Source organism: Peromyscus californicus, unplaced genomic scaffold (assembly GCF_007827085.1).
Source record: "Peromyscus californicus insignis strain IS unplaced genomic scaffold, ASM782708v3 Scaffold_12__1_contigs__length_115047231, whole genome shotgun sequence".
In the NCBI taxonomy this organism is placed as follows: domain Eukaryota; kingdom Metazoa; phylum Chordata; class Mammalia; order Rodentia; family Cricetidae; genus Peromyscus; species Peromyscus californicus.
In genome coordinates, this window is record NW_026294413.1 from 114,166,918 (window position 1) to 114,191,031 (window position 24,114).

A 24,114-nucleotide genomic window follows, 5' to 3' on the forward strand; every position below is an offset into this window, starting at 1 on the left:
AAAAGCTGAGCCTGGGCAGTGACTGTGGGCCAACCAAAGAGGTTTTAGCCAGCAGGGGAGCAAGAAGGCCAGGCAGCAGAGAGCATGCAGAGGTGAAGTGAGCTATGGTGGTGAGGCCAAGTCCCCAACAGCTAACTCATCATTTCTTGGCCCACTCAGGCACAGTCTTGAACCATCCAGTGCCCTAGATAGCTCCCATGTTTTCAGACACAAATTTCACGGATCCAGAACTGGATGGACCTTAAGTGTGTAGGTATGGCCAAGCCACTTCACCTGCTAAATCTCAGTGAATTCATCCCTAAACTGGAGGGAAGTTTCACCCTTTAGGACTGCTCTGAAGAGTGACTTCAATAACAGAGGCAGTGGAGAAGAATTGGTGTCTGGGGTCAGACCATGTGAATTTGTGTCCTAACTCTATGCTGAGTGACTTCAGAGCAGTAGATTAGCCTCTCTGAGTTTCTGTTTCCTCTCCTTTGTAAAATCAGAATGCTAAGAGACCCAGCTTAGTAGGGTTATAAAATCAAATGAACTATAACACAAGTAGTGCATAATTTATATTCTCTTCTTTTAGATGCTGTGTAGCCCAGTGCAGGCAGAGTGGGTAACCAAAGCTGTGTACATCTCACATATTCCACAACTGCCTGGTGGATGTTGCCCCATCAGTCTTCAGACTCTTCCATTGGTCTTCTCCTCTGGCTGTTTAAAGAACACCACAAGGCCAGAGAAATCAGTCTTGTGGCATCCTACCAACTTTCCCCTTCAGCTTCCCCCTACCCCAGCAAAGACCCTATCTCTCAGTTCCACTTGAATCTTTGGGGTATGTTTCTTTATTTGTTTGTGTTTTGAGACATCTCTCATATGGCCCAGTCTGGTCTCAAACGAGCTATGTAGCTGAGGATGACCTTGAACTCCTGATCCTCCTACTTCCATTTCCTAAACTCTAGGATTACAGGTATGTACCACCATCCCGGGTTTGACGCCATGTTGGATCTCGAACCCAGGGCTTCGTTTAAAGCACTCTACCAACTCAGCAACATCCTCGAGTCAAAAGTACCAGTGCACAGTGTTTGCTCCACGCCCACCGGGTTCTAAGCACTTGACACGTATGCCTGCCAAGCCTCACCTTATAACTCTGTGGGCGAAGGACTATGACTTTCCATGCATCTCACATAGGACCCTGGGTCGCTTCTCTTCACCAGCCTGATTGGGAATGGGTCCCAGGAATGGCGCTTCCGAATCCCATACCTGCTGCTTGCAGCCTTCACAGAAGCCAGCGGCCGAGAACTGCGAAAGGTGGGCAAGAGGCCAAGCTGGAAAGAGGCCGGCTTCGCTCCATGCCATGCTGCAAGGTTGTTCAGATGCCCGCTGTGCCAATTGCTCCAGGCACAGAGACTGTCTGTGCCCCCAGCCAGCCCTCTTACACCACCAGTGTCTCAGAAGCCTACTGTAACCAGATCCCCCGGCCGGCGGGTGGAGCAGCCCGGCGCGTCACTATCACTGAGACGCTGCTCAGGCTCTCAGTCCAGGCTCAGCAGTGGGGACACTCAGCTCAGGGCATGGCGCAGAAGCTGGACGAGTGGACCAAGGCCCCCGCCGAGGCTACCGGGCTGTACCGGGCGATGCTGCTCAGGTCGGGTAAGTGGGAACCACACCACCACCGGGACCACCCGATGCAGACTGCAGCGCCTCTGTTCCTTCCTTCCTTGGTGCCCAGGTTTTTTCCTTCCAGTCATCTCAAAGCTTCGACGTTTCTCCATCACTCCTTGCTCTGTCCTTCTTTTTCTTCTCTCTCATTTTTTTCTTCCATCTATTGCCCTCTTCCTGGTGTGGAAACACACGAGCGTGCACAAATGCAAACTCGTGCTTACACCCCATTGTCCTGCCTGCAGAGGTTCCGAGAGGTCCCTGTCCGGGTTGGTGCCCGGCAGTGTCCCCAAGAGCGTGCAACGTGCAGCCAGGTTAGGAGGTAGGTCTGACAGCAAAACGGGAATTCTGCGGCGGAAGAAAGCCCTGAGACTTGGCCACCAACGAGGGAGTCCTGATGTCACGTAGGTGGTTGCCCATGATGAGGGGACAGCATGGTCCAGGCAGCTCAGAAAGCATTTGCTAAATGTGGGCGTGCAACAATTGGGAAGGAGACGTGCTGCGACCTTTTTGGATTTTGAGGATGTGGTTGAATGACAGGTGTTCATCTCTAAACTTTTTGTTTGCTTATGTGCGGATGAGCACTGTATTTTCTACTCAGGACACTTTAAAGGCCTTTTATTCAAATAATAAAATAAATGAATATATGATCAGCATAAAAATAATCTGGGTAAACGTCGGGATATAGAAAAAAAAAAGAAGAAAATGCCCTTGATGGGGGCTTAGGATGTTTCCTTCTGGAACTGAACTCAAGGGAGGGTTTGGGAAAAGGTAAAAATTGAAAGTCACTGGGACCCCTGCCCTCCTGGGGAAGTGATTCGAAAATGTCAAATGACTTGGCTCCCTGGCCAGCTGCCTTCTGTCTTGGCAACCAGCGGGTCTCAACCAGTAATCGGCCTGAAGACTGCGAGGCCAAAAGTGCTAAGGCGCCCATAGGCCAGACATTTTGCTGTAGTGGCGCCGCCCGGTCCGCCTAGAGCTCTAGGGATCAGGGTTGCCGAGCTCCTGCCGCGGGAGATATCGCCGCCCAGTTACCCGTTGAACATTTGAACAAGGGTTCCCTTAAGTCCCCAAACAAAGACTGGCCATGGTTTCAGGGCCAACAGCGCCTTCTGGAGGAGTGGGGGGGGGGATCTCAACCCCACCCGCATAAAGCCAGCAACCCCCAAGCAAAGAATCAGATTTCAAACCTCAAAGTTCTAAAGCTGGCGGAAAGTTTCCCTAAGCCCGAACTTGTGCTTCCTCCAGCTGGAGTGCTGCTGTGAACTGCCTTTCTCAACTTCCAGTGCATCCACACAGCAGATAAGTCAGAGCGCCAGGATCACAGGCTCATCTCCTAACCACCACACATAAGCCAGGAAGGAGACAGAGGTCTCCCTGAGGACTGGGTGCTTACTGATAGAGCACTCACTAGAAACATCAAATGTTGTCTAGGTCCACCTTCACAATTCTGCCACGACCCACTAATCATCCTCTCTGTTTAGTGAGCAAGTAGACAGCTCCAAGGAGCTGCAACAGCAGCCCACAGTCTGCTAAGGAATCTTCCATCCGCCCCAGAGGCAGAAAACACTTTGAAACTCAGGCAGAGCCACCTCACCAAAGTTTGATTAGATCAGTGATTCTCAACCTGTGGACCCACTTGGGGTTCCAAAGACCCTTTCACAGGGGTTGCATATCAGCTATCCTGCATATCAGATAGTTACATTACAATTTATAACAGTAGCAAAATTACAGTTGTGAAGTAACAATGAAGTAATTTTATGGCTGGGGGTCACCACAACATGAGGAATTGTATTACAGGGTCACAGCATTAGGAAGGTTGAGAATCACAGATTTAGACAAAGAAAGGACAATTCTTCCCTCTCTGCAATATAGTGATGCATGCATCCATAGATATTTGGATGAGAATCAAAAGGGCAGAGTTTACCCCATAACCCTACTAACTACAAATAGGCACTAGTTACACTTGAGGATATTGCCTTCTAGTTTATCCCATGCATAATTTACCTGTACATTTGTTTCATAATGGGTTTCCAGTTTTTTCATTTGGATGGGAACGCTAATGCTATTACATGAGGTATTAAGATAATAAATAGCATCACTTAGGCAGGTGGCCCAATTCTGGGGCTGAGGTTTCCATGCCCTGTGTCCTCTGTTCATCCGAAGAACAACTGCCCAATTCTAGATGAGGAAGGCATGTTGAAGGTCTCCTAGCTGTACAGCAGTGGATCCAGGGCTGGTGCCTGGGTTAACACAGATACTTATAACCCCCTGACTGGAAGAACTCATTCTGTGATATAACTCATGCTCAGTCATACCTGGGAAGCTATTGTCCTTCCATAAAAGTCTACCTGGCATGTATTACTTCTTCCCTGGAGAGGAAGGCTTCTGTCTCCAGTCAGGATAACAGGGTACCTCCCCAAGTGTCTGTGCTCCTTGTTAGCCACCAGGGGGCGGAAAAACCTTTATTCCACTACTATTACCAGGGAACACTACATTTAAAAAACTGAACCCTTGTGCAATTTGAACCTCAAATAAACAACAAAAAAGAGTTTATTGCAAGTAGCTCCAAAGATAAAATGGATGCGCTTATACTAATTTTTTTTAAATCCGTTGGTTATCTGAATTAAATTCTTCTAGGAGTGCTGCTTTCCCCCAACCTCCAGCCCTCAGGCCTGCAACCATGGACTTCCTGAAATTTTATGGCTTACTATGGTCTGTCCATCACACATACATACACATGGGAGGCTAGTGGGGGGGCGGGGAAGGGAACATTAGAATATATCCTGGTTTGTCTCATTGCAAGGAAAATAAAATAAGGGTAAGATCACTCTTAGAGACCAAATTCCTTATGCCAATGGCAACGGGTTCAGAGCCAGCTTTTGGAAAAAGAACTCTTGGTTCTTGCTGCCCTGCCCCACTTCCTGTCTTCACGCTTGAAATCCCTTCCCCGGAGTAAATGTTTCCCAGTTTTCAAACTTGGAAAGGCAACTCTTCACCAATTTACAATCTCTCTGTGAGCCCCATGGCAAGCTCTACTGCCAGCAAGCTCCTTCCCCTGCCCCCAAGTCCTTTCAGCAGAATATGTTTGGAGTGGCAAGAGGTGGCCAGTTTGATCCTAGAACTATTTTGTGGGCTTGTTTGGAGATTGAGACTCCAAAACACAGGGGGGTCAAGGAAGAAGTTTCAAGTTGCTATGGAAACTTCTCTGATGTTTGTGGGCCTATCTGAATTGCCTTTGGTGCTACTGAGCCAAAGGAAACTAAGCTGAAATAAAAGAAAAGCTGATTGTGGAGGTTTTTCCTGCACTACAGCAAGAAACGCCCCAGTACTCAGCTGGCTGCCTTCCTGGTCATCAGTACCCTTTCCTCTCATACTTCCAGGAGACAGGGGTAAGCGTGGCAGTCTCCTTCAGTCTTCCTACTGTGGGGCTGAGTGAGAACTCTGCCCACCAACTTCTAAAGCACTTTGTTTCAGAGGAGAGGAAAAGCAGGGGCAGAGAGGCAGCGACTCCATCTTGAACCGAAGATTTCTGCAACAATCTCCTGCTAGATTCATTTCCTTAAGGGCCTCTGTTCTCCCATATTCAAGACGAACACACATGACCCATGCAGGATTCCAAACTGGCTCTCAGGACAGCTGCTTGGAAGATGCGGTTTCCCCCATACTTTTACATCCTTACTGCTTTTCTCTGACAAAAGCAATGTGTGGGTGGGTTTGCTCATTATGAAGTCACAAACATTACAGAACAGTAACAAAAGACAAGGGCTTATAACTGCATTGTATCAAACAGTAGTTCTCAGACTTTAATACAAAGGATTCCCCCAGGGGAATATGCTCAATCCATATTCCTGGGCCGGGCAAGGGCCTCAGTGATTGATCACATATGCCCAAGGTCCTGCTTTTGAGCTACAGAATGTAGGGGACAATGTAGGGGGACAATGTACAATGTAGGGGACATCTTTTACAGATTGACATGCTAGTTGACTGCACCCCATCATAAGGTGATGCAATCTTTCTCATTGACCGTTGTAGTTGAACAGTGGTGTCTCTGATTGCCCATCTCCATCTCCTGTGCAGTGTCATGAGCACCCACACACCACAGGAAGAGCTGCAGCAAGTATCCGATGCAATGTCTTCTTGTCAGCTATAGTTTTTTTTAGCACTATTTTAAATACAATGACAAAATACACAAGAATATTAATGTAAAGGGAGAAAACATTTAACTTAGTCCACGGTCTTGCTGATTGCAGTCCACAGTCAGCTGCTTCTATTGCTTTTAAGACCATAACAAGACAGAAACATGGTGGAAGAACACTGCTTACCTTATGATGTCAAGGGTAGGGGACAGGGATAAGATGTACCCAAAGTCACCCCATCCCAGAAACCTACTGCCTTGCTCTAACTAGTCCCCACCTTCTCATAGCCTATTCAACTGTGAACCCATCAGTGCATTGATCTACTGATGAAGGTAAGGCCATCAAGACTTAGTTACTTCTTAACAGCACTTCTGGAGACCTTCAGCACTTTAGCTTTTGTGGGGAATACTTCATGTCTAATCCATAGCAAGTATCTCAGTATTGGGATTATGACAGAAATTATGACAAGAATAAAAGAAGGCCCCTGCTGTTGAGCTGCCAGCCTAGTGGGTGAGCTTGCTGGGTCTGTACCAAGTTGGGCTGTGACAAAAGCCTTAGATGGAACAGCAGAGAGAGTTCTGGTTGCACAGAGGAAATAACACCTAGCCTTGAGGCTTCTTGCCCAACTGTCTTTGGCCATCTATCATCCTGGACCTGCAACCAGGACTTTCTAGATAAGGGAGTCGACAGTAGAAATAGTGGCCATGGCGGTTATGGGGGCTCCAGACATAAGCAGAAGCTGTCAGAGTCCTTCCCCAGGGTCCTTAGATCCTCAGTTGTCAGAAGTCACTAAGGTTGGTTCTGATGAGACACTGAAATTCCCAAAGAAACACCCAGTTCCTTCTCTGTAGAATAAGATGAGAAAGTAAACGGGTAGCAATAATGGTTGAAAAGTCTTTTTTTTTTCTTTTTAAATAAAGTCTCCTGTGGCCCAGGATGGCCTTAAGCTGGCTGTGTAGCTGAGGACGGTCTTGAACTGCTGATCTTCCTGCCTCTACCTCCCCAGTTCTGGGATCACAGGTATGAGCCACCACATCCAGTTTTATGCTGTGCTGGAGACAGACCCCAAGGCTTCCTGCATGCTAGGCAAGCATTCTACAACTGAGCTACACCCCCAGCCCTTGACAAGACTTTTGTTGCCCTATTCTACTAGGAGAGCTGAGTGAAATGAAGCAGCCAGGGTGGGAAGCTGGGGGAGGTTATCATTCCAGGAATTTCCAGAAAGCCAGAACTTGAGAGCAATAAACATAGAGGACTACACATTGTTTCTAGAACAGTCTCGGGCCTGAGAATGTGCAACTCTAAGTATCTGTGGCTTCAGAGCACTAGGAGTGCCCTCCCACACCTCCCTTTCCAGGCCCCCCACCATCTCCCTCCTTTCTCATTGCAGTTCTCCTGGCCTTCTACAGTTCTCAGCTCATTCCCACTCTAGAGCCTTGACACTAGCTGCCCTCATTCTGGAAATCTCTCCCACACAAACAATGGTCAATTTCTTGTGAGTCAGCCTCTGCCATGCCCACCCTTTCCAAGCTTTCAATCACTGCCCTTCACTCAGCCTTACCTTCTATACAACCATGCATCACTGACTGACATTTTCTTGTGTGTCTTCTTATCTGCTGTCACACACACACAGGCACACATGTACTGAATGTGGATTCCCTGAGCACAGGGGTACCATCTGTCTCCTACTCATCATATGCCCACTTAGGTCATGCTAAGAATACAGTATATACTCAGTAGATGTTGGCTAAATGAACAGATCTTGTGGCCAAAAAGAACCCAAAACTGCATGCGCAATGCATCTGCTTACCTGTGAGGTGTGCCTGGTCCTCATCACTCCTGGACAACCCATGTTCATGAGAAAGTGAACTGGGGTGAAAGCCTAGTTTCATTGGCAGGTGCTGGCTTCTTCCCTGGGGAACACAGGATAATGCCCAAAGCAGGAACCACTCCCAATGCTCAAGCGGAAGCTAGCTCAGAGGTGAGGGGAAGGCGTCTTATCTACGAGCATGTGGATTTGTTTTCAGGTTCTGCCCATGACCTGAGCTTTTATTTGCACACAGTCTCATTGTGGCCAGGCACAAGCATGCATGTTGGTGGCCTTAGTGTATGACAGTTCTCTCTGTAGGGTGTATTAGTGGACACCATCTCATTGAGGTTATCACCCAGCCACAGAAGTCAAAGTAAAGAAAGGCCTGGGATTCTGATAGGGTCCAGGTATAGACTCCATCACCTGCCCTTCTCTTGCCTACATCTTGCTGCTTCTTCTGTGAAGTTCCAGGTACGAAGTTAATTATATGCTTTTTGTTGTTTGTTTTGTTTAACTTAGAGACAGAATTTCTCTGTTTAGCCTGGCTATCCTGGGACTTGCTCTGTAGACCAGACTGCCCCAGAACTCAGAGATCCACCTGCCTCTACCTCCCAAGTGCTGGAATTAAAGGTGTGCACCACCACCACCCAGTATGTATGAATTTTTCAAACCACTAACACGTGTGTCCGATGTAGCTCAACACATTTGTAAATGACAACTTCATGTCACACCTGTGCCTGGAGGATGACCACAAACTGACTCAAGGTATAGTTCTTTCCCTGCTAGCACCCCAAGAGTCATGCTCCAAAGAATTACTTGCTGCAGCAGGAAGTATGGTTTCCCAATCCTTGAGGGAAGTCCTGGAATCACCTCCCATACAAACGGGAAATTCCTCCACAACAGCTAGAAACAGGCTTGTTCAGAACAAAGCTTGGCATGATTTTTATTCCTCATCAATCTGACAAAACAGGTATTTATTTGTGCCTCTCAATCAGGATGGCTTGGACATGGTGTTCTGAGTGGCCATGGCCACTCACCAAGTGAAATAACAGTTTCTATAGCAACGGTTCCTTTTTATTGATATCAGAATAAACAGGAATACAAAACTGCCTCCCATCTCAGGCAGTTTAAGACCCGCCCTTTGTGGGTGGCTGCCTCAGCCCTGGGACCTGCTTAGATCTCCCTAAGACTGAGAGCTGCAGAGGAGCTTGCAGCCCAGACACTGCTCTGAGACTCCAGTCTATTCTGTCACTTGCTGTCAGGCTGTATTCTGGGAGAAGGTGGAAGGAAGGAGAGAGACCTGGGAGCAGCAGAGCAAGCTATCCTGGCAACCGAACCCTTCGAATTTAGGTACCTGGACTCTGCCTCACTGGGGTGAATGATACAGGGATACGAGGTGGGAATGGGGGACAGGGATTGAGTGGGCTCTCAGTTATACTCTGAAGCCTGGTTGATCTTTTGCTTCTAAATACTGAGCAAAATTTAATGTCTGCTATAGCCTCTCCTAGATCCATTATTACACAATAGGGGTGTGTAGGGTCATCGAAGAGAGGTCACTTAATAATCAACAGATGGACAAAAGCTCAGGTTCTATATGCAATAAGACAAACACAGAACTTGGGTTTAGGCACCAGAACTCAGGTCAGATTCTGGTTCCTTTATTCACTGGCTATGTGATCTGGAGAAATCAGATGATGTCTCTGAGGCTGATGACTTGCTCCTAAGAAGGGTTGCCTACCTTCTCATTTTATTGGGAGTTCATTGGGTCCAGGGCTAGATGCACAGCACAGCACTCAGCCTGTACTGTGAGTGCAGGCTACTAGTGATGCCCACCTTGCTGATGGACTTGTGTTTAGAATCATGCAGTAGAAGGCCAGTCTGAGACTAGAGAAATCAGGCCTTAGGGGATCGTATATCACTATGATGTTGCTATAAGCAGGATGGTTTCTAAATTTGAAGCTGTCCTCACACGTAGGTTTCTGGTCAGCTTGAATCCTGGTGGCTTTCTTAGCTCAAAGGATGGTAACCTCTGCTGTGATTTTCCCTGAGCCAGCAGCTCTCAGGTGGAATGGGCTGCCATCAGACCCCATGAGCTACAGTATGGGAGATCTGCTCAAGCTGGTTCCTGCTCAACAGCATGACATAATCCCTAACCTTGCAGAGGACCCATTATGGCTCACCTTTCAAAACTCAACCCTTCTCATTGCCTAAAAAATTCCATGGGACCAAGACAAAGCACTGAGGAAGTCAGTCTGGAGTCCTCTCATCCAGATGGACAGGCAGCTTCAAGAAAGTTGGACTGAGGCTGCAGGGAGACCTGGAGGTATTGCCAGATATGTTCTTAGGTTACTGGCCAGTGAGTCACAAATGCGGCACCCGCAGGGAGGAAAGGGCAAGCAGGACATGTGGTAGCCAGCTTGTCACTTTTCTGAATGTTTCCCTTTCCCTTGCCAGCTCTTCTCAAAGCCTCCCTTCTGGGTCTATTGATGCTGGACCAGGAAGGTTTGGAGGGACAGAGGGTGAAGGCTGCCAGGCCTGTGGCTTCAAGTGACAGGGTAATGTTTCCATTTCTCACAGGCTGGTTCCCTGGCCTTCATGTTCTCGACTACCAAAGGGGCTCAGATGCTTCTTCCATAGGGTTTCTTGAGCATATAGAGAAAGCAAAGGTAAAAGTAAAGTAAACCTATTCTTTTGAGTCAGAAACACACCTTTTCTGGGAGATAGTGTCATGATAGAAAGAGTACTAGGTTTGGAGTGCAAAGACCCTGGCTTTGCTAACTACCCAACATGTATCTTGGCATAATGGGCCTTGACTTCCTCAGCTATAAAATGAGTTGCCTTCCTGACAATCATGAGATTCAGACCAAGTCCCATGCTCACCCCAAAATACGCAGGACAGGAGGGTTACAGTGTGCCTTGGGTGGACCTTAACATTATGCACACCATATCATTCCATACTCCAATGACCTTAGAGTGGATGCCATGATCTCTACTGGTCACAGATCAGAGAGCATGACTATCTGCCTGAGGTCACACTGCTAGGATTGCATGTTACCATCTGTCTCCTTCACTTTCACCACTGGACACTTGACTGGACCCAGTGTCATTTGTTGTTACTGATGCATAAGAAATACAGTAAGAACATTGAAGATAGAAAAAAAGCAGACAGAAGGAACATTGAGACCATAGACAAAGCTAAGAATGTAGCTCAGTTGGTCAAGAACTTACCTAGCATGCACAAAGTCCTGAGACTGATCACTGGCACCTCATTAATGGCACATGGTGGCTACACCTGTAATCTTAGCACTTGGGAGGCAAAAGCAGGAAAATCAGGAGTTCAAGGTCATCCTTGGCTATATAGCAAGTTTGAAGCCAGTCTGGGATATATGAGATCCTGCCTTAAAAGAGGATAGGAAGACCTTGGGCATCAGCCTAGGTCCCACAGCTATTTTCAGTATGAACTTGACCCTGAAGCAAGAGTATCATTCTCCTCTGTCTCTGTCTTTACTGCCCAGGAAGGGATCAGAAATTAGTGTCAAATCTACTATTCCAACCCAGCTGTGCACACTCAGAACCTGGCTCAGTCTCTAGGAAGCAGCTATGGGGCCTCTTTGGTCACCAGCAGAATCTGGGAAGAACCACAGGCCCCAGTCTCTTCTGCACTCCTGTCTTCTCGCTGCCCCCTTGCAAGAGGTCAGACTCACCATCTGCCCTCTTAGAGACATGCAGGCCACTCATTTAGCTGACACCTCTGGCTGCAGAAGTGTCATGCCCAGCAGGAGCTCCTCTGTCTTCCAACACTAAGATTCTCCAGAGGAGGAGGACACCTGGGTTAAAGACCTAAGAAGTGTGCCCTCAACCAGACTTGCTTGAGTGACTGGCCAACCACAGCCAGCTAGAGCAAAGAGGCTGGAGCAAAGAGGCTTGAATGCCTCCCTCCCTCCCTCCCTCCCTCCCTCCCTCCCTTCCTTTTCCTTTCTCCTGGCTTACAAAGGCAGCTGACTGTTGAGTCACCCAGGAGTTTTCAAACCTCTCAAACCCCTAAGCAACTGAACTGGAATTCCTGAAGTATGACTTGATGCCCCCCGAGGACTCCAACATTCAGCCAAAGTTAAGATCTAATGACTTAACTATCGTCTCCTTTTTTAAGATAGTAAGACCCCAGTCCAGGGCTAGGAACAGTGACCTAATAAAGCTAATAAAGTGGCCACACTGCAATCCTAGGCCATGATTCCTGGTTTAATCTGTGGGGTTGAGGCCGAGAGTGCACATGCTGCTGTGCTGTCTGTGGCAGCCCTAGGAACCAGCAGGAAGCCTTGTGCTCAGAGCTGGCCACTTGCCAAGAGCCTTGTGAGCACCATCAGCTTCTTGTACTGAAGTTCAACTCCAGGTGTGAATGGAAGATATTTCTGTGTCTCCTTTAAGTATATTAGTATATTAACTCCTCCTTCACCAGCCCTTCCTCTCCCCTGCCAGATCATTTTCTTTCAGAGCTGGCCTGTCTGATACTCACTTCTTTGTCTCATCATGGCCACATCCTGAATGGGGTTAGATTGCTCAGAACTGCAGCAGCTTTGGGAGTGACCCCAGATTTCTACCTAAAGTGTCCTATCTGACCTCCAGAATAATCCAGATTTTCTTCTGCTTTGAAATTATACAGTGCCTTGTCAAATACCAAGAGAAGAGGGCTCCTATCAGCAACCAGGGCTGCCACCTGTAGTGAGGCAGGTTGTGACTACACACCTCCAAGGCCTCCATTGAACAGTATCTTCCATGAGAGGACCTATACAAGGTTTTCCACACAGAAGCCTTATCTATCAAATTAAAAGGCTAGAAGGTTCACAATCCAGTTCTTAAATTGTGAGGACTCCCATGAGTCCTTCCTTCCTCATTCTGTACACACATGCACACACACACACACACACACACACACACACACACACACACACTCACACACATATACACTCACTCTCACACACACATACACACACTCACACATACACACACACACACACACACACACACCCCTACTGGAGTTCAGCACTTAGAGAGGCAAAGGCAGCTTCCTCAGCTGTGGCTGCCCTTTTAGAGATCCCTGCCTCATCACACACCATAGATTTAATTTAAGAAGAGTGGAGGGCCCAGAGAGATCCTTGAGCCAGGGCTTGCCGCTGGTGGACCTAGTGTGTGAGGTGACTCCATCTGCAGGGCCCAGGACAAAATAAAGGCCTACTCTTCAGCATGTATGAAGTATTTCAAGACAGTAACAACAGAAGGTTAAACCAGACAAGGCTTGTCTTCCCAGAGTGACCCTGGAAACCAAGACTGAGGAGGTGGCCTGGGGGTGAAGGTGGACAGCCAGGCCAAGCCAAGGCTTCTCTGGAATGTAATGGGAAAGTACCAAGCACCACGCTGAAAGTGAAGGAAATAAAAATTCCTAAGGCCTGTTGACCATTTCCCCTCCATAGCAGCCAGCATGACCTTTTAGAAATCTAATCTGCCTCACCCTTTCTCGGCCCTGAAGCCAACTGTCCACCCTCATTTCGAACACTCCACCACCAGATCTTGCCACTCTGGGCACACTGTGCCTTTGTGTTCCCAGAACAGACCCAGCTTGTTCAAGGTGCGGGAGCCAGACAGCTGTTCCCAGCCTGGAGCAGCTTCACTCTGGGTGCTCGGCTGAGCCCCGCCTCTTCACAGAGGCCCTCCCAGCTGATGAACTGGTCTCATTTGCAGTCTTTAGAGCTTAGCTCCCTGTCATGTACCTAGTGCTACCGCAACACCTGGCAAATGACAGGAATGCAAGCATCTGCAGAAGGCACGGCATGCCTTATCACACACTTCCTCAGTGGCCATTCCGGTTGTGCAAGGATCTAATTCTGTGTATTTATTTTGTGTCCCACCAAACAACTGAATTTCTCTCCTATTGTTTTACTGGGAATATAGGTATGTCTTTTTTGTTTGTTTTTTGGTTTTTGTTTTTGTTTTGTTTCTTGAGACAGGGTTACTCTGTGTAACAGCTCTGACTATTTTGGAACTCACTTTGTACATCAGGCTGGCCTCAAACTCACAAAGATCCACCTGCCTCTGCCTCCCACATGCTGGGATTAAAGGCATTTGCAACCACCACTGCCTGGCTATAAGTATGTCTTTTCAATGTTATTATTAAATAATTATAATATTATATTATATTATATTTTAAATATTATTGTTACATAGATTTCCAAATGTTATGCAACTTATTGCTGTTTACTGTCTTACCATGTTGGCAATATACAGTTAGTTCTTCAAAAGATGGTGTCTGCACTGTAAGGATTAAGATAAGAAGTACTCTACACTAGGAGGATTGGGGCACGAGGAGGGTGAGGTCAGAGAAAACAGGGAGTCAAGGAAGATATTGAAGTGTGGTGTGATGGCAGCCTGGACAGGATGGGAGCTGGGGACATGGAGAGTACTACAGAGATTGGAGAACTCAGTAATAGAGTATGTATCAAACAGAGATCTTTTATTATTATTTATTATGTATACATTGCTCTGACTGCATGTATGCCTGCAGGCCAGAAGAGGGCACCAAATCTCATTATAGATGGTTGTGAGTCACTATGTGGTTGCTGGGAATTGAACTCAGGACCTCTGGAAGAACGGCCAGTGCTCTTAACCTCTGAGCCATCTCTCCAGCCCCTCAAACAGGAAATCTTAAAGCTCCAATTTGGATCAAGGCATTCTGGTACATTGACTACCAGAAGATATGAGTCCATCAACTAAAAAAACTATGCCCCCTTGGTGGGCATGGAGGGAGGTGGTAATTTTCTAAAGTTCCCATTTAAAGTAACTAGAGGTGCTGGGGATGTAGCTCAGACAGTAGGGTACTTGCCTAGCATACATGAAGGCCTGGGTTTGATTCCTAGCACTGCTTAAACCAAGCATGATGGCCAGGCTTGTACTAGCAGATAACAGGTCCAAGGTCATTCTTGGCTACAGCACAATTTTGAGCCCAGCCTGGGCTACATGAAATCCTATCTCAAAAGCAAATAAATAACTAGGGTGCATTATGATCATTTTCTTAAGAACTAGAAATTAGAATATAAGCTAAAAACAAATTGCCTTATGAGAAAGATACAGAGAAAGGAAATAATTATTCTCATTTCAGAGATGCTTCCAAGCCAGGTGTGGTGGCACATGCCTTTAATCCCAGCACTCAGGAGGTAAAGGCAGGTGGATCTCTGTGAGTTTGAGGCCAGCCTGGTCTACAGAGCAAGTTCCAGGACAGCCAGGGTGACACAGGGAAACCCTGTCTCAAAAAAAAAAAAAAAATGCTTCTGAGAATGACAATTTCATAAAAAGCAGAAGGCAGAGGGCCTGCACAGGTCCAAGCCAGATGGGGTCCCCGTGTGGAGAGGGCAAGTGGACACAAGCTCTCATTCTTAATCAAAAAGCTGTCTCCAATTGACAACTGTTTGCACATGAAAAATTAGAATGAAACATGGAGTCTTACCGGGTATATGAACCACACTTAATGGAGGTCCCACACCCAGCAGGAGAAGGCTATCAGAAAGTGAACTCAGTAGTACTTCTATAGATGTTTTGTCTCATACCAATTGCTTTGTTTGTACACTTGTTATATTTTACTGGTCTCTGCTTGTACATAGTGGCTTCTGATTTTGTGTTTTTATGAGTTTGTGTGTGTGTGTGTATGTCTATGAGTCTATGTATTTCTTGTGATTTTTCTTTGTTTTTATTCAGATTTTTTTTAATTTGCCAATTTGTTTTTTCAAAGAGATGAGGGGGCCATGCGGGTGTGTAGCTGGAGAGTTTCTCTCCAGCTCCCATCCAGCCCCAGCAGTCCCACAGCCCACTTATAAAATAAACACACAGATGCTTATATTATTTAAACTGTTTGGCCTAATGGCTCAGGCTTCTTGCTAGCTGTTCTTATATCTTAAATTAACCCATTTCTATTAATCTATACCTTGCCACGTGGCTCTTGGCTCACCAGTACATTACATCCTGCTCCTCATGGCGGCGACTGACAGTGTCTCTCTATGCCCCAGGCTTCCACTTCCCAGACTTCTCTCTCTTTGTCCTGCCTATACTTCCTGCCTGAGTACTGGCCAATCAGCGTTTTATTTATCAATCAATCATCCACAGCATGGGTGTCATACAGGGAAGTGAACCACAAAGAGATGAGAATGAAAACCTGGTGCAGGTTGACTCGTCAATCTGAAGGATCAGACCTGGTCTAATTGCCAGACGGCTCGTTGTCAGCATATTTAAAATAGTGCTATTTGGGAAAAGGTTTCTGGGGATCAATTGGTCTAATCATTCCAATTCCAGGTGCACAATAAAGCTTAAGGCATGACTACACAGAGTCTTCTTTACACAGTACATGTGACCATGAGGGTGGGTTCTATAGCTAAAAGGCCTAGAATCTTGTGTGGTCTCTGACCGATAGCATAGAGGTCAGTAGGCCATAAAATACTTGTGACAACTTCTCTAAGGATAGGTAAAGGTCTACAGAGGAAAGTCTGGGGTAATCATTCTGGGGAATTAGGTGGGTGAGGTCTGCCTCCATAGATGATAGCAAAAGGTGGGTGAGGCCTGCCTCCACAGATAGCAAAAAGGTCACCAGGTTGTTAACAAACACTCTCAGCTTTCTGGATAGAATGCAGGTATTTGATTTGTATCTCCTCCATTGAGGAGACACCTCTGTGTGGTTAACATTCCTGGTTCTCTTAGTGCTGCCCTATGAGTACAAGGACCTCTGTGCCCCCAAAAAGACCTAGAGAAAGAAGGCATGGAGTTGGGTGGATAGGGAGGTAGGGAGGAGATGGGAGAGGGGAAACTGTGATCAGAATATATTGTATGAAAAAAGTATTTTCAATATTAAAAAAAAGCAGATATTTCTACACTCTGACACCTCACCTGGCTACCACCAGAAGACCTTCAGATGATTAATATTTTGCTGGGGTTGGAGGCAGGAGAACCATAAATTTAAGGTTACCTTCAACTATATAATAAGTTCAAGGCCAAAATCTAAGCTGAAAGAGGGACAGAGACAGAGAGAGACTGGGACAGAAGAGATGCAGAACCTCAGTGTGTGAGGCAGGAGCATTCGACCTCCATCACCACATGGAAACCAACTTTGTGCCAAGAACCCCAGACCAAAACCTCCAAAGTTCTGTCACCAACAACCAACACTCTCAGTGCCTCCTGGATATTAGACCAGACGCTGGCCCTGCCCACTGCACAGAAAGACCTGTCTCAGAAAAAGAGTGAGGATGCTTTCCCGAAAGCTGGGCTGAGGGATGCAGAACTTTCGCCTAATATTCATAGTAATTACTCTAAACCGCTAACAACCAGGCAGCAGCTGTCTCTTTCTGACTTTTTTTTAAAGAATTTTCTATGCCCTCTCTCCTCTCCCCTCCTCTCCTCTCCCCTCCACTCCTCTTCCCTCCCCTCCTCTCCCCTCTCTTCTCCTCTCCCCTCCCCTCCCTCCTCTCTCCTCTCCCCTCCCTCCTCTCTCCTCTCCCCTCCCTCCTCTCTCCTCTCCCCTCCCTCCCTCCCTCTCCTCTCCCCTCCTTTTCCCTCCCCACCCTTCCCCTCTTCTCCTGTCCCCTTCCTTCCTGTCCTCTCTCTAAAGCATTTCAAGAACAGGGAGCTGTCTGGGGCAAAGAAGCCTTTTTGCCTAAATTTGAAGCACACTGACAAAGTTCCGGGACTCTGGTAGAAGTGGGATCAAGAGCAGTCACACTTGAGCTTGGCAGACAAGATGACAGCCATCCCTTTGTCGCAAGGACACAGCAGCCCCTGCATTTCCAATATTGCTCTCTGCTGTGGAAAATGGGGAAAGCTGCATCCCTACCGGCAACTTGGGAACCATGGCTAGGGAGTGGGACAATAAGGAAAGATATTTTGTTTCTACCATAGCGTTTATCTAAATTGTCTTCAACCACTACAGATCACATAAACCACACACACACACACACACACACACACACACACACACACACACACACACCTTTACATCTTTTCCTTTTCTAGTACAAGCTTGTTGAAAAGCAGAAACTCAAACATAATCCCTTTTGTTTGGGGAATATTTTTTCTTCTGCCAGTGTCTTAGTCAGGGTTACTATTTCTGTGATGAAAACCATGACCTAAAACAACTTGGAGAGGAGAGGGTTTATTTGCCTGAGCCTTCTGCATCACTGTTATCATCGTAGGAAGTCCGGACAGGAAATCAGACAGCGTAGGAACCTGGAGATAGGGGTTGAGGCAGAGACCACGGATGCTCCCCATGGCTTGCTCAGCCTGCTTTCTTATAGCACCCAGGACCACCAGCCCAGGGATGGCACCGCCCACAGTGGGATGGCACATCCCACATCAGTCATTAATTAAGAAAATGGCCTACAACTCGATCTTGAGGACACATTTTCTCAGTCGAGGTCCCCCGCTCTCAGATAACTCTAGCTTATGTCAGGTCAACACTCAACTATCCAGCACAGCCAGTGACAGCCCTGCATGTGCACTTTGTTATGTGTGTATATGCAGATGTGTGTGTGTGTGCATACACATGTGCACTTTGTTATGTGTGTATATGCAGATGTGTGTGTGTGTGCATACACATGTGCACTTTGTTATGTGTGTATATGCAGATGTGTGTGTGTGTGCATACACATGTGCACTTTGGTATGTGTGTATATGCAGATGTGTGTGTGTGCATACACATGTGCACTTTGTTATGTGTGTATATGCAGATGTGTGTGTGCATACACATGTGCACTTTGGTGTGTGTGTATATGCAGATGTGTGTGTGTGTGTGTGCATACACATGTGCACTTTGGTGTGTGTGTATATGCAGATGTGTGTGTGTGTGTGTATGTGTGTGTGTGTGTGTGTGTGTGTGTGTGTGTGTGTGTGTGTATGCATACACATGTGCAGGCCAGAGGCCATCCTCAGATGCCATTCCTCAGGCGCTGTCTGCCTTGCATCCTGAAACAGGGTCTCTCACTAGAACATGGAGCTCACTGATTAGGATAGATAGCCTGGCCAGTGAGCTCCAGGGATCCACAGTGCTGATATTCCAAGCACACAACATCATGCCAAGCTTTTTCTGTGAGTGCTGGGAATCTAACTCAGGTCCTTATGCTTGCATGGCAAGCACTTTCGGAATGAACCATCTCCCCAGTCCTATGACAGCCCATATTTTGAATCTTGGTGTCATTTTACTTCTGTAACCCATGTACTTTATAAACATCATCTCCAGTAGTCACAACTTTTAACCTAGGTGTAATGACTGTTTCCCACAACAGGGAGGCAGAAAGCAAGATTCAGATGGTCAAATAGCTTACCCAAGTTGCTCAGAAGCCAAGATCCATATAAAAGGACCCCCACTAAGCTGTGCCCCAAGGAGTGGGTAGGACTGTGGACATCCTTGAAGTAACTTCACTACCCATCACTACAGCCTCAATGTACTCGGAGATCCAGAGGGAGAGGGCAGACATTGGGGGACTCATGGCTCGGCCAGAGTATAGAGAGTGGAATCCAGAGCTCATCAAACCCAAGAAGCTGCTGAACCCTGTGAAGGCCTCCCGAAGCCACCAGGAGCTACACCGGGAGCTGCTCATGAACCACAGAAGGTAGGATGGCACTCAGCTGCCTGGCCCAGCAATATCCTGCACAGGCCTGCTGTGCTTAGAGAAATGTCCCTAGGGAGGTTGGTGGGGCCATTGTCTGGAGCCCCACAGGGTCACCAGAAGAAACTGTGAGAACACAAAAGCCCCATTCTCCCTCCCAGCCACTCACTGCATGTTGAATGCCACAGATAGACATTTACTAAACACCTGTTGCTTGCAGGGCACTATGCCCACACCTAGGACACAAAAAAAGGAGGCCCAGTTCCTTTCCTCTCAGAGGAAAATGAATATCAGGCAGGAGAGTATGTGCCTTGATGGAGGCTTTAGAGGAGTGTGGGACTCCAGAAGAGTTACTGGGCGTGTGGGGCTGTCTAAATGACTTCATGAAAGAGAAGATACCTGGAAGGCCTAAAGCAGGGGCAGAGTCAGCCTTGATAGGAGATGGACTGTGTCAGCAGGGAGAACTAGAGAGCACACAGATGTTACTGAGGTATCGGGCAGTGGTGGCTCTTTCACAGCATGTTCCCCTATTGGTTGAAAGGATGGCAGTGAAACGGAGCCAAGGGGGAATCTGGGGAATGTCACATCTGCAATCAGCATTCATAGGATGTCAAGTGGAGGAGAGGGTGGCTGAGGAGCCACTGTGAGGATCCTGACCATATGGCCCAGGCTGAAGGTGGTGCTGCCACCTTCATGGCGCCCTCTGCTGGCCAGTTGTATTGGAGCTGGTTGTGATTTCCGTTCTGAGACCAACAGACAACAGATAACCCTTATACTCTGGGCTGTTTGTGGGTTTGTTTTCACTTAATATTGTACCACTATCATGTCCTTGGGTTTTTTTTATAGTATTCATTCACTAGAGTATTAATTATACCGCCACAATGAAAAACAGCTTCAATCAAACTGAAATATTTGCAATATAAGTAAATTATATTGAAAATTACATATACAGTATAAAATATTGAGATACTCACGTACCTTAGTCTACAAGGAAATAAACAAAATAAGAAGAATTAATTTGCAAAAGAAGAAATGCAAATGCTAGAAACATTTTAAGGGCCGTTGCATGTGACTCATAATCAAGGAAACATGAAAACCAGGCATTGTTTCTTGTCTCCTAGACTTAAAAAAATTTTTTTTGACTTGAAGAATGGGGATAAATAGATATCCTTGTAAGGAAATTAACTCCCAGGAGATTTCGAGAGAGCCCAGCCCAGCATTTCCATCCTTAGACGCTCTGGTAAAATATACAGCAACCACATGTCACCTGGTCTCTGCGGCCTGAACTGAAATTTTCTTGTTGCAGCCGCCACCTGCCTTGCTGTTCTAGAGGCAGCGGCCCTTTGCCTTTCTCTACGGCATGGGTCAGTGAGGACACCCCCCTCCAGTGTTGCCCAAGCAGTGTAGGAGATAATCGTGGGTTGGCGTCACCGCAAACTGCAGGCCCAGACTGGGAAGGTGGAAAAGGGAATCTCCTGATAGCTCCCCGTCCCACCCCCACCCCCAGGGGCCTGGGTGTGGACAGCAAGCCTGAGCTGCAGCGGGTCCTCGAGCACCGTCGCCGGAATCAGCTGATCAAGAAGAAGGAGGAGGAGCTGGAAGCCAAGCGACTTCAGTGCCCCTTCAAGCAGGAGCTGCTGAGAAGGCAGCAGAGACTCAACCAGGTGGGTAGGAGGTACCAGCTCGTCCCAAGGGGAAGTCGTCATAGCGCCAGGAATCTTCCTCTGGCCTGCTGTGCGAGTCTAGTACAGTGACTTCACTTCTCTGGCCCTGCTTTCCTCTAAGGTCCGTATCCGCAAGTTAGATCTGATGATCATCTGCCCTGAGAGTAGACGCCATTCCATTCCTCTGGGGCCGAGGCCAGAGGAATAAACTATCTGAACCAGGCTTCCCAAGGAGAACCCAGTCTCTTGCTCTGTCCCTGTGTGGGTACAGAGGGCACTCACTGAGATTTCCAGGTTCTTGTGTCCTGGGAGAATTGGCCCGGGACATGGATAGTAGCGGAGAAGAAGTTCATTAAGGAAGAGGAAAGCACTCACGAATGGACGTGGGCTAGAGAGCTGGAACAGGTCCAGGGTTCGAAACCCCAGGCTGCAAACAGCCTGACCCTTGAGAGGTCATTTACACATGACCCCACACCCTGTCCATATTCAGAGATGGTGGAATTTCCTCATGAATACTGTTTTGATAATGTTTTCTGAAGTGAGGGTAGATTTTTTTTTCCATGTTAATCGTGATGATCTCAGCGTCCTGATACACCACCACCACCCCTACCACCACCGATTTGGGATGGTTTGTAAAACTCACCATTTATAGGACCTTTGGTCCAACACCATGGCTTTTGAAAATAGGAGCGCCCACCCCCAGCCCTTCCAAATTCACCCATGTGTCTCTCTCCTCCAGCTGGAAAACCCACCACAGAGAGAAGAGGACCACGCCCCTGAGTTCATCAAAGTCCGGGAAAACCTGCGCAGAATCACCACGGAGGAGAGAGCACTGTAGAGTTCCCTCCACTCAGCTCCTGCCACTCACTCTGGTCCAGACTTCCTCCAGACCTCCTGAACCAGAAGGCCCTGGCACATGGTGATGCGGGCAAGGCAGACCTGAAAGGCTGACTGTCCCTGGGAAGCTGGGGAACTCGCACCCCATAGGAAAGCCTCTGTACGGTCTTTTCCTTCAGAGCACCTAGCCTCCCAGTGCTAAGAGGAAGTCACTGCCAGGAAAGACTTGCCCAAGGTGCCCTCCCTGATCCGACTCACTGAGTAGGCTTCCTTAGCAGAAGTGGGAAGGAGGGCCAAGTGTCCCTCCATTTTGCCTTAGCTTCCCTAACAAGCCCCTGCTTTGGGGAGCATCTCAGCTCGGGACTGACCTGAGGCCAAGAATGTCTTGGAAACCACAGAGCAAAGAAGGGATCTGTCTGTGGCAAGGAAGGGCGTGGGAGGCCACAGCAGGCTGTGGCCAGGTGGGAGAAGTCCTAACCAAGGCAGCTTCGGGCCTTGCAGGCTTGCCTCATGCTTCAGCCTTTTTCCTCCTCTCCTGCCCTCCATGAATTGCCGACCACATCTCACCTCAGTGCTCCAGCTTCCAGCTTAGAACAGGGCATAGCCAACTTTATTGTACATACAAATCAGAGTCCTGTAAACAGTCCCTGGAAGCTACAGGTCTAACACTCTCCCAGGGGAAAGCCCAGGACACTGGTTTGAGTAGATAGCTAGGATGCAGCACCCAAGAGTGGTGCAGTTTAGAAATATCCAACTCTCTTGGCTCCCTGGCCTGGAGGTCCCCAGTGCCATCTCTAAAGCCCCCAAAATTCTTCACTCACTATCCATACCCCCCCCCACACACACACACAGGGATCATTGGCCTGGAAAACTCTAGCCCAGCAAATCCAAATGTTCTTCTGATTATAACTGCCAATCTTTGGTCTTTACTGGTGTAACCACAATACAATTCTAGCCAAAAAATAAAAGAAAAAAAAACTTAGCTTTTTGGAAAACAGATATACAATTCCCAATCAGCTCTGGAAAGAGATGGTAGTTTGAACACCCCACTGCCATGGTGATGGAATGGCCGCTTAGGGTCAACATTGCCAGCCACTGTCACCTGAGACCCCCCAGTCTGGATCATCTCCACTTCTTCCTCCTCAAAAGCCTCTTCCTGTGTGAATCTTTTGCTCCTATACCATTTTGAAGATCTACAGCAAGACCTGAATCTTTTCCCTAAAGAATGAAACCCATGCTTCAGCTTTCAAGCCCTTTTTAAGAGTCGCCTTGGTTGTGGTGTCTCTTCACAGCGATAAGAACCCTAACTAGATAACTAGACAGCGTCAGTTAGGAAATGTGAGCAACAGACTTACAGCACTGCCAGAGAAGTGCAGATCTTCCTGTGAGCATGCTGGGTGCTCTGGCTCCAGGAAATGATGGCAGCGAGCAGCAGGGTGTGGGCTTGACAGTGAATGGAGAGTCTATCTCTTTCCTGTGCATGATGCCAGCATAGATGTGTAAATAGAAATTCTTTCATTCTCTCTCTCTCTCTCCCCGCCCCCCCCCCCGTGTGTGTGTGTGTGTGTGTGTGTGTGTGTGTGTGTGTGTGTGTGTGTGTGTGTGTGTTTGTGTTTTCCAGATCTAGAGGTCTAAATGCAGTGAAGCTGTCTTAGGTACCTGCTGGTGAGGTGTTATGCTGAATATGTGTGTTTCCTAAATAAAGACAGTGTTGAGGGTTGTGACTGTACAGGTTTATGTGCTGTTCTGACGCGTAAAGAGAAGCAAGACAGGACATCAGGGATAGTGTAGGACCACCCAAGGGTCCTAGCAGTCCCTGGAGGAAATGGAAAGTCACAGATATGATACCCCAAAAGCACAAGGGACCTTAAGGCAGGTCATTCAGGAGAACCATGGCAGACACTTTGATGTTCTGTGAATCTGTTAGATCCAACTCCATCTTTCTCACCACCTCCCACCAGAGACTATAAATATAGATTCTCACTCTCTCAGCCTTCTCTGCAGGCTTGGGTGACCATGTGACAAGATATGGCCAATGAAATTGAAGTAGAAGTCTCAGGAGCTACTAGAAAATCCCATGCTTTGCTGAGAGCCTCCCTCTGCCTCACCCTTCTTCCTGCTTGACTAGGAATGTAATGCCTGGAACATTAGCAATCATGTTTCACTGAGGAAAAGGCCAAGAGATCTATAGACCTTGTGATCATTTGACCAAGCAAGTGCCAACAGCTCTCCATGTCCAAACTCCTTGAAAATAAAAATAAACTCCTGTTTCTTTAAGCCACTGTAAGTCTGTTACTCACATTTCCTAACTGACACTGTCTAGTTAGGGTTTTTATTGCTATGAAGAGACACCACAACCAAGGCAACTCTTATAAAGAAAACATTTA

General features: G+C 47.4%; 1 protein-coding gene across 5 annotated transcripts; it reads left to right on the plus strand.

The window, feature by feature from the left end:
- Positions 1-1,127: 1,127 nt before the first annotated feature.
- Positions 1,128-24,009, plus strand: Fam107a (family with sequence similarity 107 member A). 5 transcript variants are annotated; one of them, XM_052734163.1, is made up of 5 exons: positions 8,706-8,943; positions 10,048-10,148; positions 19,055-19,229; positions 20,734-20,890; positions 21,630-24,009. In XM_052734163.1, the coding sequence occupies exons 3-5, from the start codon at positions 19,060-19,062 to the stop codon at positions 21,726-21,728; spliced, it is 426 nt and encodes a 141-aa protein (XP_052590123.1). In that variant the 5' UTR covers positions 8,706-8,943; positions 10,048-10,148; positions 19,055-19,059; the 3' UTR covers positions 21,729-24,009. The 5 variants fall into 5 exon arrangements, 4 of the variants coding, with proteins under 4 accessions (XP_052590121.1, XP_052590120.1, XP_052590123.1 ...); XM_052734160.1 differs by lacking the exons at positions 8,706-8,943; positions 10,048-10,148 and adding an exon at positions 1,403-1,635; XM_052734162.1 differs by lacking the exon at positions 10,048-10,148 and having other exon boundaries at positions 8,715-8,943.
- The last annotated feature ends 105 nt before the right edge of the window (positions 24,010-24,114 follow it).

What these genes read in the sequence shown, in the direction of transcription:
- Fam107a (XM_052734161.1), top strand. Translation starts at nt 1,149, where the DNA reads ATGACTTTCCATGCATCTCACATAGGACCCTGGGTCGCTTCTCTTCAC. An exon ending in GGCGATGCTGCTCAGGTCGG is followed by an intron (nt 1,636 to 18,902) that starts GTAAGTGGGAAC and finishes TTCCCACAACAG; the next exon opens with GGAGGCAGAAAGCAAGATTC.